We start from the raw sequence: 20,723 nt of genomic DNA on the forward strand, positions 1-20,723 counted from the left end.
GTGATTATCGGTTTAACTCTGACTGTCATATCACGCCGCATAGCCACGAGATGCTTAAATCCAATAAGTGTTTTTCTTCTTAATCCTCCTGTTATCATCACTGCTGTTAAAAATCTGCACAAGACAAAAAAGCGAGAGATGTCGTCGTGGTCGTCGTCGTACACTTGAATGTAAATTTCTTTTTTTTTGCTGCCGCTCATTGTGATTTTAAAGTTTAAGGCCATGTTTCAGTGCTTAATGTTGCTTAAGATTTTAAATGATTGCCGTCATGAAAGCTGAAATTAATCAGACAAACAATGAGGCATAAAAACAGATAAAGAGATAACAGCAAACAGGTCCAAACTAATCAGTATCGATGTTGTCTCTAAATGCTCAATGATACATTTCTGCTCAGTGTGTTGACGCTGAAATCATCACCAGCTTTTGTTGCTTTAATGAGTAACACACAAAGTCCCTTTATAATATATAAAGGTAGGAAATTAGGATTTATTTTGATTTTAGATGCATTTAACTGCTATTAATGTGCTATGTCTCCTTTTTCCTATTCATTTTTTTCTTCTTTTAGCCTTTTATCCTTTCGTAAAAGCACTTTGTTACCTTGGATTTAAAAGGTGCAACATAGATAACATTTTACTTACTGACTTAGTACATCTTGACAGCTTTGTTTGAGCTCTACTTCGGTGAAGCAAAAGTAATCTGAGCAGAAACCACAAAGCTTTTAAAGCAGTTATAATCGGATATTATGTTATAAGACATAAAAGAATAATAATACATAAGAATATTACATTTAAAGGTGTCACACTTTTAGATATTTTAAAGCTTTCAGTGATTCACTTTTAACTTTATCTATCGCTGATTTGGAGCAAATTAAAGTCTAAATGCAGCTTCCTGAACTAAAAATTATATTTGCCGTTTGAAGTGCCACTTGTGGAAGTTTCGGGAACCATTGGGGCCTCATTAATATCAGCTCCATACCTCTCCAAAAAGATCTTACGCAAAGCTATCTAGGTTAACCAAACTACCCAGTCTACACACACACACACACACACACACACACACACACACACACAGACCTTTCCAGTTCAACCTGAGCGGCTTAAATGGGGCTCTAGAGTCCATCTCTGGGTCTCAGGAATGTCATTATATGACTGTGACACCCCTCCCCTCCAATCCTCAATCCAATCTTCAACCCCAAAAAAAAAAACCCCTACCACCACTGGCGGAGGGATCACTTAAATGATTCTTACTGCGAGAAAATCCTCCGTCTGCCGCCCCTGTGTGAAAAGATCAAGGATGTTCGGGTATTATTCTCGACGGAGCGGTTTGAAGGTGGAGAAAAGAGCAGGAAAGTCCTGAAGAATGTCATTCATAAGAAACGTTAGGGTTTCATTATGAATGGCTGAGAGCCGCCACAGGGCCGGGGTCAAAGGCAATTTTGGGCTAATGCTTTAAGAGAAACGTCTCCTCATAGAGTGACATCCACAGGGAAACAGGATATATAAAATACACATATAAATAATATTACTACCGCTGCAGGTTTAACGCCATAATTGAGTCTCCAAAAGTTTTTTAATATGATGAATTGACACTGATGTTAAAGCACGTTGTCCCCCCAAAAAAAACGTCCAAACCTACAACTTGGACTCGTCTTTAATCAACAAGCATGTGGGATGACATTACCCAAGCCAAACCCAGGCTAGGTGAGAGGTTCAAAGGAGAGTGGTATTTCAAAGTAGTGAAGGCGAGTCCTAATCTTCCCCCACCATCAAAGGACATGCAGTGTGCTCTTGTAGGAAATGACAAAGTCCCCCAGCGCATAGCTATTAGCCGCACTAAAAACACAGGCCAGGACAGTTCCTCAAAGGAAAAAGCAGCGACGGCCAGAGGCAAAGAGATCGTTAGGGACACGTGTGTAGGGAGGCAAACACACACACACACACACACACACACACACACACACACACACACACACACACACACACACTCGTAATATTTAAAGTCTTCATTACCTGACGAATCTCACCTGCGTGGCTGTAACACAGGTTAATTATTAGAAGAGAGTAATTTCTCTGACCTTACGGGGTCAGTGACAAAGATGTGCTGATCACACCTGTGCACAAAGCCCTCAGGTCAACGGTCGGGTTCATTAAACAATGAATAGATGCAGTGTAGAAAGAAAGAGAGGAAGAAAGAAAGAGAGGAAAATCATTCAACATGTCTAAATTACAAGATTACTATCAATAAACCATTTCAAATAAAAGGTGTGTTTAACTTCTTCAGATTGGAACAGCTGACTTTAAGTGCCGATATCTAAATATATAATACTTTAAATTGAGAAATATAACCATACTTTACTACAAAACCCTTTTTTAAAGTTAAGAAAAGAGGCCAAACATCTCCAAAAAGTTCAATATTATCCAAAAAACACGAGAGCGCATGAACCAAACCCAAATAAAATAGTCTAAAACTGGCGACAGATGTTTGACACCAGCTGTCAGAGCATCCTTTTACAGCTCAGCCTTGCACCAGAGAACTATCGATGTACACGTGAAGTATATAAAGTAGAGGCATAAACATAGAAGAACAGTTTGTTTCATAAAGACAGGAACCTGCAACAACAGATCAGCGTTGGGGAGGGTTTGTGAGCTATTAGCGGGTTTTTTTTTGTGCCTGTGAGTGAAATAACTGCGGACTGGCAAAGCGTCATCAAGCCAAGGTTTCCCACCTCGCCACCTACGTGTGTTAAAGTCAACAACGATTAAGTTTTTAGTTTTTTAATTACTTTTTAAAGACACAGATGTGCGGTGTTTTGAAATGTCCACAAAGAAAAATTCCAGACATAGGCTGGAAGATTCCTGACAATCCATTACAAGTTATGATTTGCATAGGATGCATTACTGCTGACAATTCAAGCAGCAGCAGCCAACAAGCTACCTCTAATGAGCAGGGAAACAATGTGCTGTTTGAGTTGTGTGGTTCATTCACACCCTCGAGCCCCCCCCCCCCCCCCCCCCTCTCCCCAAGAGTCTCATTCAAACACGCTCCGTCCTCTTGAGACAACAGCTCAGACTCTGTTGTGTCCACGCAAAGATAACCACCACCCCCCCCCAAAAAAAAAAAAAGACAGAGCCTTTCGAGTCTGACGTGCGATTGTAATGAGCTTCGTACTCTCCGGTGTACTACTGTGCACGGAGCTACCGCTGCTGCTGCTGCTGCTCTGCTTCACTTCCTGACAGGCAGGTTCACAAGTTTACACCCTGTTCAGTTTCCCCTCTTCACGTCTCCATACTTGTGACTGCAGGGGCTCCTTGTCCCAACTCCGCACTCGCTGCAACAGTCTGCAGAGATAGAAGGAAAGAGAGAGAGAGAGAGAGAGAGAGAGAGGAAAGAGGTAAAAGGAGGTAGAAAGAAAGAACAGGTTGGAACATTTTTCAGGGGTCCTGTCATTTTTTATCTGATCAGCCAGGAGCTGTTGGACCACAAATCAAAAGTGTGCCAAAGAAAAAAAAAAAAAAAAAGAGAAGACAACAAAACACAGACAGGAGAGCTTTGCATTCCAGCCTCCACCAGGAAAAGTCCCATCCTCGGGCAAAGCCGGCAACTTTCCTTGGCCCACTTTACTCTCTTTGTCGAGTGTCTTTATCTCTCCGCGGACTCTCTGCTGTGGGATTGTTGAGATTCTTGATGGCAATGTTTTCAGTTTGCACGTCTGCGGCTTCTCTCTTCTCTGCTGCTGCTCTTCTCCAAAAGCCTCATTTAGCAACATGATGTCCTCCGGGGCAAATCTGACAAGTTGAGCTGCGGCATCAACATATATATAGGAGGTAAATGAGGGGTAGATAAGAGTTTAATGCAAACAATATTCTCGCCGTCTGTTACTTGCAGAGGCCCTTTTTTCTTCTTCCAGGAAGTTCACACAGAAGAAGAAGAAGAAGAAGTGACAAGAGCTCACTTTGGGATTCAACGCTTCAGGCACAAACGCAAGAATAAGCTAACATTAATTTGTCTTTAATGAAATAAGTTAACTTGTTCAGACACGGCGAAGAACAACTTGTACCCATAGTCGATAATCACGATTGGCAAATATATCGGAATGGCTTATCTAATCAAATCAAGATTGTTAAAGTCGGATCTTTCCAAATTCCTGTAGCTTTAAACAAGTAACAGGAGTTAGAAGTTCATATTTAAGATCTAACTCATATGTTTAGTATATTACTCTTTGCTAATATGATAAAAGAGAGAAGTAAAGTATTTAATAAAAGATTTATTAGATTCAAGGCTGAACAAATCAGGGCTTTTTTCTTTTTTTTTTTACTAACTTGGATCCAAAATCAATCAAAATCCCACCCTAACTGTAGGCCTGTGAATACATCATCAAGCCTTATATCTTTCCCTTCACCTGACAGCAGTAACCTGGAGAGTGTCCCAGCCTGTGATCAAAAGAAATGGAAAATTATATCATCATGTGTAAGCAGTTTTCGGCATGCCCCACAAACGAAGGAGTGGTTTACGAGCCAAATACACACAGCTAGCGTTGTTGTCACTATGTTTGCATAGATCAGGGCATCGTGAACAAGGCGCCCGCTTCTCTCTTTCTCTCTCGTTCTCGCTCTGACATCCTCAGGAACTTACAAGTAGCAACACAACCGTGCAGTTTTGCTCTACCTGCCTCGTGCACGCAGGGTTTCCATCCAAGAGTCTTTTTTGAACAGCGCCTGAGGAATAATGCATGGAGGGATGGATTGTGACAAGCTCTTTAATCGCACTCTTTTTCCTTCCTGCTTCACTCTACTTTGTCAGACACTTGAACATTCAATTTGTTATATAGGCTACTGCTAAACATGAAAGACTTACCTTAAATATAAGATATACTGTCTCTTAACCAGAGCTCAAGGTAGATCATTTCAGCTAGGTTTTAACGTTCTCATACAGCATTATGATGGACAAAATATTAGAAACATGTCTCAAAAATAATCTAATATACTCACTAACTCACTCATTATAATCTTTATGAATGTAGAATTTAATGCAGCTCTGTTGTATTTGACTGCATTAGTTTAATAGCTACCTGTCTTTGTCTACGTCACTTTCATATCGTACTTTTGCTTTTGACAGCTGTGAAAAATGTCCACTTCTTCTATAATGTATTATTTGTTACGTAGATTTAGAAGCTGGCTAGTAAAAGTGGAGTTTATGTTAGCTAGCCAGGTGCGCTAGCTCGCAGTGAGAGGCACGAAAAGTGACGTCATCACACGTAAACATATGCAGTGACCCAACTGTGCAAGCGCAAAGAACTTAGGATGTTAGCATTGTTAGTCTATATGGGATATTACGACAAAACACAGACATCGTGAAGGTAAAACATGCTTTAAAGACACTGAAAACCCAGATATTGTTAAACTAAAGCAGCTCTACTCTACGTAAAAGAGGCGTAATGATGAAAGTTAACGTAGCTGTAAGGTAACACTAATTATCGTGTTATACCTAAGTTTCGACGTTAGCTCTTCACCTCCGATGTAACGTTCGACATCAAGTCTTAACGTTAAATATCTACAAACAAGCAAAATAATTAAACAAAACACTTACTTACCGTTTGAAGCCATTTCCAGATTTGTCGTATTTATCCAAATAACAACTTGAAACTCTCAGTTTAACAAGAGAAGACAAAACAACTTTATTGAATGAATGTGAATATATATTCTCAGGAACAAAAAATGCCTCCATCCTTTCTTACTACTGCAGGATGTGATGTCATTTTTCTGAATGAAAAGACGAGAAGAGAGGTTCTTTTGTTATCTTATACTTATCTGAAACTTCACTAATATAATCACCTGTCTGATGATGTAAGCTTGTTTCTAGAAAGGATGATTACGCTAAAATAACTTCCACATTCAAAACGAACAATGGCAGCCGGAAGTGATACATACAGTATATATGTTTATTTCCTTTTATTGTTTTGTGTAACGCAAGAAAAATATGAACATTTATTGTATATTAGAATATGCAATTATTCAAGATTCAAGATGCACTTTATTGTCATTTCACTGAGTATCTGCATACACATGATGCAACTAAATACTGTCCTGTGCATTTAAAAGATAGTAATAAATAAATAAACAATTATTTTAAATGTTGCCATGTCCCTCACAGGATTAGTAAAGAGGAGAGTAAATGCTTGGTGTGATTTTAGTGTAATCATCAACGGCAAAGTCTCAGATGTGTTAAAAAAAAAACAATATGAGAGTCAAACTTTGGCTTTACGCTACAATATCAGTCTAAAGTTTGTCTCATTCAAAGGAATTGTGCCCAAAGTTTCGACTTGTACTGTACATATAAACTTTTAAAGGTTGTAAAATGCTAAACTTATTCCCTAAAGTAGCTCTTATAAAAGCTCTTTTGCTCATCATATGTATAGTATAACTTAGAGCATCTGTATTTATGCATGCTCGTGTGTGAAGATCTCAAACTCGTACTATATCATGCTTGCTCAGTATCTAAATTTACTACACTAAGCTAAGAAGGTCAGCTTTGGGTTTGCACTAAACAACACTACTGACAGATAAGCGGAGACTCAAGAGAAGATATATTGAGGCCTGGTTGGTTCCCACGCAAATCACTGAAGACTCTACGGAGTATGAATCGATTAAAATCACAAACTTATTGTTGATTAATGAAGCTCAAACATGCTGAGGATGATCTCTGCTAGTTGAGGTCCTGTTCATGAACTTCAAATTGTTTTTCTGTTTGGCGGCTTGAGGCGGCGATGGGGTCAAATGTCATGTTCTGCTCAACAGGTTCAGAGGGTCACCTGGTCGTTTTTGCACCTCTGGACATAAGAGAGCTCATCTGTGCATAGACTTGTGCTCCACAACAAGTCGACCCCCCCCCCCCCCCTTTTTTTTTTCTTTAATGCAGACCTCCCACAACCCCAGCTGCAACATATTTGTGATAGGACAGGATTCCTTGAGTCACTCCAGGACTTGAACTGAGCATGGAGAGATGCAGTTGAGATATTTGAGTCGTAGTGATTTTTATTGCGTTTTGGGAGCGGTCGAGTCAAAAGTTTCTTGTTGACAGGTTCAGTTTTGATTGCGTGAATTTCCACTCTTCAGCAATGTGTGTGGTGGAATCCCTTTGTTTCCTCTTGTTTCATATCTGTGGTTTCCAGCAGCCCATCATACTTTCACATCAGCCTTCGGTTTATACACTGAGAAAACCCCCAACCGAGTCGTAAAACCCCCCCGAGGCCACGAGAGGCCCCAATGCGAACCTGCCCGGGCATGCACCTGCCAAACCCTGCAGTTCCCCCCGCTGCTCTTGCTGTTGCTGCTGCTGCGTCTCGTCCCCTGCAGCAGATTCCCCCGGCATTTTCTTTCCTCTGCGGAGGTCTCGGCGTCTGTTGCTGTTCCCTCGCTCGGTTGAGACACGTCGGTCGCTCGTGGCTTTCCGAGAAGTGAGGCAGCAAAGCAGAGCGGGGGGCAGGATCAGCGTGGCGCACACACACACACACACATCGTGGTCGTCGTGTGCGTGCGTGCATGCGTGTGTGTGTGTGTGTCTGTTTGCACGATATGCCTCATAAACCCCCCTCAGGGTTAAGACTCTCATTAGCACCTCGCCAAAACAAAAAAAAAAAGATATCCCTTTCATCTCGTCTGTCCATACGGATCAAGCGAGGCACATCCTTTGCAAACAAAGACAAATAGGCTGGCAGATCCACGAGCTTGTAGTCTAAACACGCTACGTCCACCACAAAGTCCCGTGCGGTTAGCTAATTGATTCCATCAGAAATCCCAAATTCACTGGATAAGCCAGGGGATGGAGTTTGGAGTGGCAGGAGCGATGTATTGAATGGAAGAAGTTGTCACAGCGATGTTAAATATCTGAATGCACGGATGTCTTTGGGGGGTTTTTTTTGGACAGGGTAGATGTGTCTTTGAGTTCACAGGCCGATGCCGTCGAGGAGCACGTGACCTTAAGAGTTCCCTTCCTACGACTGGGAGATTAATGGGCAGCAACCGAGCTAGCAGACAGTGTAATTAAGGTCCTTTAGTCACTCGCAGTCACCAGACAACATGATGTCAGCAACACTTGAACTCAGTGATGTTTTCTGGCGGGATCAGAGGACTCTGACGATGAGCTCATGTAGCTGCCATCGCTCGGTTGGTTAAACTCGTGACGAGAACATGGATGGAGATTGATGAGCGCTATCACATTACTAACTTTCAAAAGGGAACATCTAATTGAGCAAAGCAGTATTTTTAAAAATTGGATTATTAAGTTGGATATGAAAGAGAAGAAGCTTGTTTTTGCCTTGGTGCGTAAAGTTGTTTGAAGGCTTTTGGGTTGATTTATTAGAGCTGATATTGACCCATCACAGATATATCAGTATGGGTGCTTATGTTGTCTGATAAGTGCTGATATATTTATATTTTTACAGATATATAGGCAGCACTTTATGTATATTTGATCCTTTTTCTTTATTACATTATATTCCTATTGAAGTTTATGATATTTTAACCATTTGACATTAAACTCTATTGTATAAAATAACATCAGTGCACTGAAACACTACACTCCCAATGGGAATGTAATAATTATAATAAGCTATAACTAAGTAAACTAAACTATAACTAAATAACCAAGAACACATATAACTAAGAAAAGTATATATATGTTAAACTTGATCATCATATATTCATTAAATGTGGCCAATATAACTTAACTTTTAAAAATATCGGCACACATCAGACAGCATATTCATTGATACTGATATATCTGTGAGCACTGATGTCATTTTATAGAATAACGTTTAATGTTAAACTGTCAAATATCACGGTGTTTGATAACTACATTTAAGCAAAAATATTCTGTATTATCAGCTGATATATATCGATATCTGAACTTTTTCACTCCCCTAATATCAGTCAAATATCGGTGTGTCTTTCTGAAACATAAGAATAGTTTGTTGTGTATCAGCGTCAGTCAGGAAACACATGCCAACAACACTAAATGTAAGAGGGGGGTGCGGGCGAGGGGAAGGAGGGGGGGGTGTCACCATGTTTTCACTATGAGATCAGCTGTAACAACACAACAACACAGCCATCATGTCTCAGTGCGTAATCTCCTCGGGTAAAAGCTTGATACCTGTGAGCTCACTGTAACAATGCTCACCTGAGATCAAAAGAAGGGAGGAGAAGAGGAGGAAGGGGGGGGGGGGGGGGGGGGGGGGGGTTTGGTGGTGGCCACATGTAGAAAGCAAAAGTGCACATGAGCTGAGAACTATCTAAAGGGGGATTTTTGTTTTTTTTGTTGTTTTCTCTCCTGTGACTTCAATGGTTTGACTTGTGTGTGTGTGTGTGTGTGTGTGTGTGTGTGTGTGTGTGTGTGTGTCGGGGTGGGGCACTGCGCCGCCGCACTCATCTGTCAGAGTCAGAGGCTGCTGTGATTGGGTTGCGCCCTGCGGGGGTCCTGAGGTCATCCTGAGTGGCGCTCTGATCTGATCAACGGCATTTGTCACCCTCCCACCTCCACCACCCCCCCCCCCCACCCCCCCTCCTTCCCATCTCGTGATCCTTTCATAGCCCTCCAGCGCCACGTTGTCCTCCTCAAACTCAAGTGTAGTGTCTGGAGAGTCTTGCATCTAAACCTGCAAAAAAAGAAAAACTCCCCCTTCACCCACTTCTCTTATAAAGCGTGCAGACCTGTACATGTGGGTTTCCTCAGGTGATCGACTGTATCTTCATAAATAAATAAACATGAAATTTGAGTCAGACATCCTACAGTAACCGCCTGAGCTTCTGGAGGGAGCCGCTCAGTTTCGTTTGAGCTTGTCACCTCAGAAAGCGTGTTAAAACAAGGGCACGGCAAACATGTTTTTTTTTTGGTTTTTTTTTCCTTCTTTCTTTCTCTCTCTCTCTCTCTCTCTTTTATTTCAAGAAAAATAGAAGGCAATTAAAATTAATTACCTGAATGAAACTATAATGGTTTCTGGCATCACGGGCCGGTCTTGGCTGTCTCGTGTTGTGATTAATCCCTGCTTAGGCACATCTGCACGGCTCTTCTTCTTCTTCTGCTGCGGCGGCGCTTACAGCTTCAGATATTGCTGTTTTTTTGTTCCCATCACTTAAGCAGAGCTCGGCTGCGATCGCTGTCACTCTTAAAAAAAAAAAAAAAACACATCACCTCCAGAGGAAAACCACAAATGATGGAAGGTGCTGAGGCAGGTGTTTTCATATATTTTAAATTATATGAGGGGGCTTTTCCCAAACTAATCAGACAGGTTCTTGTGTGTTATCTGTTAGATCAGCAGATCTGTGTATGCTAACAAGTGGAAACACTTTGAAAAGTCAGTACTAATAGCTTGTATCCCTGCCCTGAAGTGGGGCCTATTAGCCTCCCCTCCCCTTCACTTCTTGGTGGAGAAAAAAAAAAAAAAAAAAAGGAGACAAAATAAACAGGAGCTCTTTGTATAAACTACATTAAGCAGATAAGTCAATAAAACACTCAAGTATGAATCACTGTACTGTCAGAGAAACGCTCACAGTAAAACATGAGATTAATGAAAGCCGAAAGTGAAGCAGCCCTCCTTCTCGTGGAGCAGGTTGCCTTTCAGGGAGGCCTCTCTGGCAGGTCACCATCAGCGCTATTGTGGGGTTGAGTTCAGGGAGGGCACAGGCTGAGGCAGGCGCTTCCAAATTCCCACATCCTATAAAAAAAATCGGTAAAAAAAAAAAGCACCGGGGTTGAGTATCGTTTGAATTCTTTCAATACCTGCGAAGAGACGACGTTGCTCACTGAAATCACTGTGTTTTGATTTAAATCAGGAAGTTTCTGATCAAAGGATTACGTGCAGTTAAGGTGGATTTAGGGTAATATGGGACACTTTTTTTTGCAATTCTTGACTTGTTAACCCTATTCACATATGAATCGAATACATTATATTAACACCTAATATCATTATGAAAGCAGAAGAATTGATTGCATATTGAACTCAAAAGTTTCAGAATTTGTGGACACTTGTTTTAAAGGCTTAGAAATACTTTTATTTATACAAAGCAACCTTATCTGCCAAAACAATCTGAATGTGCATACCCATATTTGGTCATTTAATTCAGTAGGTATACTAGTCTGTATTTTCACATGTGTTATTTTAAACAATGTAACTTACACAGTAGGCATAAACTAGTTAGCTTTAAAATAACTGAATAGAAAAAGAGAGAAAGGCTTTGGAGCTTAGTTGTCCCACATTAGTCAATGTCCCATATTACCCTAATCCACCTTAATTACAAAGCTGACCGTGCGTTTAAATCCAATTTATGACACTTCAATACCCCGGCATTAACCAGCACAGCATGAGAAAACAGTTTAGCTTCATATAATGTTAAGATGTTGATGTTTGATGACTACTGAACACACACGCAGAGATGTTTATGGTCTCCTTAAATTAATCTCTCCTCTCTCTCTGTGTGTCTTAGGTCGCTGGCTCTCGGGCAGCAGTACTCATCTCTGGGTTCCCAGCCCATCCTGTGCGGCTCCATCCCCGGCCTGGTGCCCAAGCAGCTGCGATTCTGTCGCAACTACATTGAGATCATGCCCAGTGTCGCTGAAGGGGTCAAACTGGGGATCCAGGAGTGCCAGCACCAGTTCAGGGGCCGCCGGTGGAACTGCACCACCATTAAGGACAACCTCGCCATCTTCGGCCCCGTGCTAGATAAAGGTTGGTTTGGGTTTTTTTATGTGTAAAAAGAAGAAGAAGAAGAAAAAAGGCTGACATGAATCTTTATTGCTGCATTTTGTAACGATGAACACATGTATGTAAAATAAGTTATGATCTTAATGAATCTGTGCCAAACAACACGCGGCTGTTAAAAGAGAGAGAGAAGAAGAAGAAGTAGGCAGCACAGCGAAGGCTACTGCAAGCTGTTACAAACACTCAACATGAAGCATTTTACACAGTTTGCACCCTAAGGCTCAGCACTGCCTGTTCTTTCTTTGGGCTTCTGCTGACAAACGACTAACTAGGGCAATTACAATAATATACACCTTTCCTGGCTGCAGTGAGAAAAATGAGCGCAGGTACAAGCACTGACACATTATTCCACTTACATCCATCTTTACCTTCAATATCGCATTTGTTTTCGTAGTCGGAGGCTCCTTTTTCTTTCTTTTCTATCTATCTTTCTTTTTTCTTTCTTTTTTACGGTTTTCCTTCGCCGTGTTTACACTCTCGTACATGAAAGGGGGTCAGGGCCGTAAATCTATCAGCAAAACCTGACAAGTACAGCTGATATACTGGTAGACATCCATCAGGCACTTCACACGCAGAATGCTAATTGTCAGATTGCTCCTAACTCCTAACTCCTGCCTCCTGCCTCCGTCTTTCTTTTCCTTTTTTTTTTAAAACACTCCCGCTCCCGAAAGCTTGACAGTAGCAAACAACAGGCACAGGTGTCCACCTTCCCCTTCTGCTCGAGGTCTCCCTAATTATAAATGTAGAAGTTTGTGTGTTTGCGAGCGAGGTGGCTGATTGGAAATGAATTAGCCTGTGTGTCAGAGGGGAAGGAATCTGGGCAGAAATGGGCAGCGTGAGCAGTCCAAGCTCCTCAGTCAAATAAAAGGGAGAGGGGAGGCCAAATGAGATTACAGGCAATAGAAAAGGGCCGGGGGGCTCTGCTCAACCCCTACTGTGCATGAAGACCAGTGCGCGCCTCACACAGTCCAGCTCCCACGGACGCCCCATTCACACGCCCTTTTGACTCTGTCATGAAAACAGGCTGAAAGGGGATCTCTTCCCAACCTAGCCCGGGTGTGCACCACTTTGGGATAGGGAAGCAAAGGAAGGAGGGAAAGAGGGAAGAGGAGCGTCTCTCACTCACTTTTTTAGGACTGATGAATGGAGGAAGGAGGGGGGGGGGGGGTTGGAGTTGGAGTTAGAGGAAGGAAAGGAGAGCTAAGAACCACCAGCTCCAGCCACCTTAAGCAGTGTGTTGGTGATGCTGGTGTAGTGGTGTTGGTGGTGGTGGATGCCTGGAGGAAGTGGGGGGTTGAGGTCCTGTGGTGGGTGGTGGTGGTGTATGGGATTTCAGCTCAGGGTGTTGGCGGAGGGGTGGCTGGAGAGAGAGAGAGAGAGAGAGAGAGAGCGAGGGGGTTAGGGAGTTTAGGGAATGCCAGCTCCGGGCAGAGCGGGGCTGTGGGGGCGCGAGTCGCTGGGCCCTTTGTGTGGATAATACAGTGTGACACAAGGGAAACAAAGGCGGATTGATGGGCCCAGCAGGTAGCAGCAGCAGCGCTAGCCTTGGCTAAGAGCCAGAGCTCCAGGGGCCCCGAGCTCACAGGCCCATGTTGAGGAGGGCCCGGCTAAGGCTTGCCAGGGTGAACGGGGATGCCCAACCTGAGGAGTGTGTGTCACCCAGAATGATCATTTAAGATATAATAACATAGAAATATCATATTGGTGTGGGTGTCTTCAGGTTGAACGTCCAAAAATCACACATCAGAAATATATAGACACATAATACATCCCTATTTTTTGATTACACATGCACTGAATTAGCCCCTACAGGCAAAAACACACTTTTTTAGTCATAACTTTGCTTCCAGACACATTCACGGTGAGAAATATGATGAGCCCGAAGCCCCATAACATGAGTAAACCTTTGTCTGGCTGCATTTAAAGCGGTCTGATTGGGATTGAAGAGGAATTTCTGGCTTTAGTGGCAACTGTGTGATCTAAGTTTGAAACCCTTCTCGAGACGCCTCTCCATACCTGTGTGTGTGTGTGTGTGTGTGTGTGTGTGTGTGTGTGTAACAGAGATAGCTGGTGTGTAATGGGTGAGCCGTGGTAAGTGTGCTGTGATTGTGAAACAATGGTGTCTGGTTACATAATAAGCTGTTGCCTTCAAAGGAGGCGTAACTCCATCCCTCCAAAAAAGAAACAGGCCGACACACTGCTAAGTTTCACCTGAAGGCCTCGGGCTCTGAACGGGGGGGGGGGGGTTTAGGAGATGGGAGGCGGCGGGGAGGAGGGAGGAAGGGGTGACAACATTCCTGAAACACTATCCAGATGCAAAGCAGCAGCACACCTCAGGGATGACAGGAGGTCAGTGAGATCCCACTGAGCATTAGGCCTTACTGACATCGACACAATGGGCTGATGTCACTGCAGGGACTCTGCTTTTAGGCTCCTTCATGTTCGTCCTGTAGTACTTCCTCCTCGGCGACGACAGTACGGTACAGACTGTGAATCATGTTTACATATAATGAAGTAGGAGAGGAGAGGAAGAGGGGGGGTTGAAATATGTCAGTTTCTATAGGCTGAACTTTTTTTTTTCACAGTGGCAAATACCGTTGCAGAAGTGTGCCTCCTCTAAGATGAAATGCTGTGTTAAAAGGTTATCGCCTGAAGGTTTCCCTTTCAATACGTCTGTCTGGATGTTGGCAGTAGTAGAGATGGCTCTTGTCCATGTGCAACTCATGATTGACACTTTTTTTTTTTTTACCTTTTGTGTCTGTCTTCATCTCTCTTCCTCTTTCTCTCTCAGCAACCAGAGAGTCGGCCTTCGTCCACGCCATAGCTTCGGCCGGCGTCGCCTTCGCCGTGACGCGTTCCTGCGCCGAGGGCACGTCCACCATGTGCGGCTGTGACTCCCACCACAAGGGGCCTCCGGGCGAGGGGTGGAAATGGGGCGGCTGCAGCGAGGACGCGGAGTTCGGGGTGCTGGTGTCCAGAGAGTTCGCCGACGCCAGAGAGAACCGTCCGGACGCCCGATCAGCGATGAACAGACACAATAACGAAGCGGGACGCACGGTAAACACATTTAGACACGTTCTGTAGGAGGAAACTCTGCAGGGACACAAGTAGATAGCTTGAATATCTCTCATTATTAAAATACTATAATAGCCTTTTCTCTTTGGGGAAGCCTGCATGGATTCACTCTCTTTCAACCACAAGAGCTTAAGTGCAGCTGACACTGATGTTAGGTGATAAAAAAGTCAGGTCCAGGTCATCTAAAAGTTATAGGATGAGGTTGAGGTCAAGACAATGGACTGCCATTCACCTAAAGACCAAGAGAGAGAATTTACTGATGTTGAAACCAGAAAGAGTCAACCACAAACTGCTGCCACATAAATTAAAAGACAAGTTTTTAGTGTTTTCTGTAGAATAAAAAGGAGACAAATCATGCTTTTTATGACGTTAAACATGGTCAAAATGCCCCAAACTTGATGTAAACATATCAAAAAATGCTTCCTGAAAGACAGAAGTTACCTCTACTTCCTCCTCGTGATGACATCAGGTTGTCCGTCAGTAGCCAGGTTGTTTTTAAAAGTCGTCCTCTCGCATATTTCGGATCATATTCAGGCTCAAACATGTACAGATGTTATTAAGGAGTTTCTATTTTGAGTAAAAAACGATGAAAAAGAAGTAAAACACCACTACTATAGTCTATTTAAAGGGGAGCCTTAAAGAGACAGGAGCTAAAACGGCCTGTTTTTAGACAGAGGCTGAACTGAGGAGCTGCATAAAGAGCCAGTATTAGAATAATAAAGAGTTTAAAGGTTTTTTGAGCCGTAAATAGTGTAAAAGATGTTCCAGTTGAGCCCCAGAGCTGCAAATGTGCATCATATGTCTCCTTTATGAATCAGTTTGGGGTTTAATAGTTAAAAAATATGTTGTATAATATAATAAGTCTGACTATAAGCATGTTTTTATACAGCAGGATCCTTCACAGCGCTGTAAAACATATCACATTATGAGCTCTATAAATAAAAGAGGAGGAGAAAGGAGGAGAGTAAACACGATGGAAAAATGACCCGGTGCATTCATCCAGGAAACATTAGTGTGTGGGATCACTAATTGCCGTGTGAAGGGAGAAGGATTCGGTATTTGACTTGTCCGCACATTTCTAAGTTTCCACCTGAAAGCGAGCACTTGACATTGAATGACTGGTTAATTACTCGTTTAAAGCAAAACCCTCCTCCTCCTCTTCTCTTCTCCTCTCTCTCTCTCTTTGCTGCCTTTGCTCCTACATCTCGCCCTTCTTTCATGTTTTGCATCCCCAATGAAAAAAACTCCCTGAAAGTCAAATAACCCGAGTGAGTTTGAAGGTAGGAGGGAGGGAGAAGGGGAGAAGGAGGAGAAAAAAGAGGAGAAATAGGAGAAAGAGAAGGAAGAGAAAGAGGAGAAAGAAATCAGCTCAGATTTAAAACATCATGACTTGCTCCTCTCCTCTATCTACTGTCCTCTCCTCATCTTCTTCTCCTCTCCTCTCCACTCCTTCTCCTCATCCTCTCCTCCTTTCCTCTCCTCCCCTTCTCTCATCTATCTCCTCTCCTTCTCATCTTCTTCTGCTCTCCTCTCCACTCCTTCTCCTTTCCTCTCCTTCTCCTCTTCTTCTTTCCTCTATCTCCTCTCCACTCCTTCTCCTCTCTTCGCCTTCTCCTCTTTTTCTCCTTCCCCTCTCCTTCTCGTCTCCTTTCCTTCTCCTTCTCCTTTTCCTTTCCTTTCTTTCTCCTCTTCTCCTTTCCTTCTCCTTTCCTCTCCTTCTCCTTTCTTTCTTTTCTTCTCCCTCTCCTTATCCTTTCCTCTCCTCCTCTCCTTCACCGCTTTTTCCTCTCCACTCCTTCTCCTCTCCTTCTCCTTTCCTCTCCTCTCCTTCTCATCTCCTCTTCCTCTCCTTTCCTCCTCCTACTCCTCGTCCTCTCCTTCCCCTCTCCTTACCTCCTCCTCTCTTCTCCTGCTCCTTCTCTCCTCCTCTCTTCTCACCACCTGGCCCTCTCACGCTCCACTCTTCAACCCTCTCCTCCTCCTCCTCCATCTACCTGCCTGAGGGGCCTCTGAGATTTGATGTTGGCATGACAAGCTAACAGTGTGATGTCACTAGTCGTCGTCCCCCCTCTCCTCCTCCTCCTCCCTCCTCCTCCTCACCCAGAGGTGCCACGGCCACCTGCCTTCCGCTCCAGCTGGGGGGAATTCTGCAGCTAAATATAGCTCTAGTTGAATTGAATTAAAGCAACTTCACACGACACAAAATCAAAACACAAAGGTGAAATATGCCCCGCGGCAGTCAGGCAGCACACTCACCGTGTTGTGAGCCGTCGACTTCACAGAGAGGATCAGCAGCAGCAGGAGGAGGAGTAGGAGGAGCAGGAGGAGCGGCGGCGGCGGCGGCTCGGAGCCTCTGTGCTTCAACAGCTGCATGACACTTAAATAAATTGCAGGCGGTGGCATATTGTTTTTCTTGGCTCGGCTCGGTGAGTCTTTAGCGGTTTTGTTAGTCTGCATTACTGAGTTTCCTGTAGATTTCTGACCATAAAATCCCAGCAGATCTTTGCTTTGTGGTGACTTACTCAACCTCCCGCAACCCCCTCCTCCTCCTCCTCCTCCTCAAAACACTGAAGCAAGCACATTTTTTAAAAAGTTAATTAAAGGAGTAATCAGTCTTTCTGGTATCAGCTGCTCATCACCTCTAGCTGGTGTGAACAACTTCTTCTGTCTTCATAACTCAGAAGAAGTGACGTTTTTATTCATTTATTAGCAAAGCGAAGATTGTTTGGAGCCTATTAAATAAATAGATTCACAGCTGAAGAAGTGGATCAATCATTTTGACACTTTTTTTTGGGACTCTGGATCATGATTTGAATCTTTTAACTGCTTCACCTTTCAAAGCTCTAGTACATCTTTATACTAAAGACAGATTTTTAGTGAAGCATTCCTTTAAGTTTCCCCTCAAGGGGATTAATAAAGTACTTCTTGTCTTATTTTATCTTAAGACATTAGGAAAGAAGTTGATGAATAGCTGCTTCTTAGTTAACCCCTTACATACTATTCAGAGTCAAATTTAACCCATTTTTATATTTAAGAGCTGTAAAAACACCCTATACACATTTTGTTCTAGCTGGACTTTTCCTAATGTGACTCACAATATACAAAAATGGACATAAAATGCATCATTTTTTAACATTTTGTGCAGCTGAGACACATTTTTAGATGTGCAAATGTACCAAATACAATAAAAAAACACCTTTCAGATATGCAGTATTCATCATATTCCATTAAATAATGATAAATAAATAGATAAACACTCTGTTCACTATCTGGCAGCTTCATTAAAGGATTAATTAAACATTTAGAGTTATTCTCTTCAGGTTTGGAGATGACCAGAGATGATTCTACCATGTTTTTATTGCTTTATTCAACAATGACGGATATTAAAACATCTTTTTTCTGCTGTTTTCTCCTCAGACCATCCTGGACCACATGCACCTGCGCTGTAAATGTCACGGCCTGTCAGGAAGCTGCGAGGTGAAGACGTGCTGGTGGGCGCAGCCGGACTTCCGCATGCTGGGCGACTACCTGAAGGACAAGTACGACAGCGCCTCGGAGATGGTGGTGGAGAAGCACCGGGAGTCGCGCGGCTGGGTGGAGACGCTGCGAGTCAAATACAACTTCTTCAAGCACCCGACCGAACGCGACCTGGTCTACTACGAGGGCTCGCCCAACTTCTGCGAGCCCAACCCGGAGACCGGCTCGTTCGGGACTCGCGACCGGGTGTGCAACGTGTCGTCGCACGGCATCGAGGGCTGCGACCTGCTGTGCTGCGGACGAGGACACAACACCCGGACTGAGAAGCGCAAAGAGAAGTGCCACTGCATCTTCCACTGGTGCTGCTACGTCAGCTGTCAGGAGTGCGTGCGCGTTTACGACGTGCACACGTGCAAGTGAGGAAGAGGATGAGAAGGAGGAAGAAGAAGAAGTGTTTAGATACAGAAACAGACTGCTGGACTACAAGTGCTGCCCCCCCTCCCCTTCCCTTCCCTTCCACCTTCCCATCTTTCTACCCTTTCCAAGCTCCTGCACGGCTCTTCCCTGCTCCCCCCCCCCCCCAAAAAAAAAACCACACACACAGATCTTCATCACACACACTCCATATAAAACCTGTACTAGGATCCGACTTCACTACAACAAAACTTCTTGACCCGACTGATGGGAAGAAGAAGTTATCGAGTTGTGCTACTTTCCTTGCTTCCTCTCCTTCTCCTTCACCTTCACCCTCTTCTTCTTCCTCCTCCTCCTCCCCTTTATGTCTTTATTTATTTCCCCCCCTTCATGCCAAACACGACATATGTGTGTGCGTATGTGCGGCATGTACAGTAACACTTTTTACCTGTGAGATTAATGCAGTAAAAAAAACAACAAAAAACAACAAAAAAAAACAACAAAAAGACTTTTTTTTTTTTTCTTCCTCATCTCCTTTAAAACTAACACCTCACTTCTCCAGCTTAAGTCTGGCTGGTTTTTTAATCTTTATTTTATTTTATTTTTTAAAGAAAAAGAACTAAACCAACCTCTACGTCATCGTCACTTAGAGGGAGTTCGTAAGTGATATTTTTTAACATCGTCTGCAGCCCCGGGAAAAAAAACCCATCACTTTGTAACTACTGAACTGAACTGTGTGCAGGGCAGCGAGGCATCGCGGAGGTGCCAACGTCCTGTCTTTGTTTTTTAATTGTAAACTACTGAGCTGATGAAATCCTCAGTGTTGCTTCTCACTCCGCTGCTGACTAAGACTCTCTACTGCAACCAGTCGACCGTGGAAGCCTGGAAAGATATATGTACGCTGCAGCCTGAGTTTTATAGCCACTTGCATTTCTGAAATATTACCATTGGGCTGGGACTGGAGGTATGCAGGAGGGGGCATGTGTGTGTGTGTGTGTGTGTGTGTGTGTGTGTGTGTGTGTGTGTGTGTGAGAGAACAAGCATGCTCATTCTATTAGCTAACAACCCTACATATGTACATGTATGCACTATTCAGTTACACATGACTCCAGGTGGTATAAATTTGCGCTATAGGTTTATTATGTGGAGCAAAAGAAAAAAAAAGAAAAAGAAAATCTTCTCTTTATATGAATGATGATTTTGTTCCTTACATTCAGGCATGATCAAAAATCTGTAAATTACTCGTAGAGGAGCGGAGAGAGAGAGAGAAAGAGAGAGAGAGGACGTTCAATTTATATGAGCGAGGAAGAAGAAGAAGTAGAAGATAATTTATGGCTGTTTTTCTCTTTTCATTTATGAATGTATGCATCAGATTTTTTGAGTCAAGCTTCAGCATGTTTAATAATAATAATAATAATAATAATAATATTAATATTAATAATTATTCTGATCTCAGGAGCAAAAGTGATGATTGGGAGATCTTCTATAACACATGCATTCATCAGATCAGGTCCATCTTTAGAGACGCTTTTACAAGGCAAATATTTCTTTTATCACTGTGTTTAAAAAAAAAAAAAAGAAAAAAGAAAGAAAGAAGAAGAAGAAGTAGGAGGAAAAAGGGGGACATGTGACGACATGTGGAGACCAGAGGGCAGAGTATGATCTTACTGGATTTCACATCCTCCCTCCCCCCTCTCTTCTCCTTCTCCTCCTCCTCCCTCCCTTCCTTTCCCTTCTCTCCATATTTTCTCCTCTTTTTTTTGGACAGTTGAGGTTTAAAAAAAAAAAAAAAAAGAAGTCTGATTTATGAGCTTGTATTCTTGTCAGTACACCCCTTCTCCTACCCCTCCAAAAAATAACACCCCCACCCCTCTGTTTTCTTTGGGTTTTGGAACTACTGAGGGAAAACAATATGCTGTAATTTACTCAAAAATATTAGTATTTTTTTGGTTAGACGCATGGCCGTCAGCCCCGAGTTGGCTCCAAGTTGTAGTTTTTAACAAGA

The 20,723-nt window shown here is 43.0% G+C and overlaps 1 protein-coding gene across 1 annotated transcript in view; it reads left to right on the forward strand.

Annotated features, from left to right (window-relative positions):
• wnt3 (wingless-type MMTV integration site family, member 3) overlaps positions 1 to 18,724 on the forward strand; it is a 21,616-nt gene extending 2,892 nt beyond the window's left edge. The window contains exons 2-4 of the mRNA XM_062442235.1: positions 11,478 to 11,719; positions 14,544 to 14,809; positions 18,245 to 18,724. Of these exons, the coding sequence (XP_062298219.1) occupies positions 11,478 to 11,719; positions 14,544 to 14,809; positions 18,245 to 18,724 (988 nt within the window). The remainder of the gene's footprint in view (positions 1 to 11,477; positions 11,720 to 14,543; positions 14,810 to 18,244) is intronic.
• The last annotated feature ends 1,999 nt before the right edge of the window (positions 18,725 to 20,723 follow it).

Source organism: Scomber scombrus, chromosome 21 (assembly GCF_963691925.1).
Source record: "Scomber scombrus chromosome 21, fScoSco1.1, whole genome shotgun sequence".
Classification (NCBI taxonomy): Eukaryota; Metazoa; Chordata; class Actinopteri; order Scombriformes; family Scombridae; genus Scomber; species Scomber scombrus.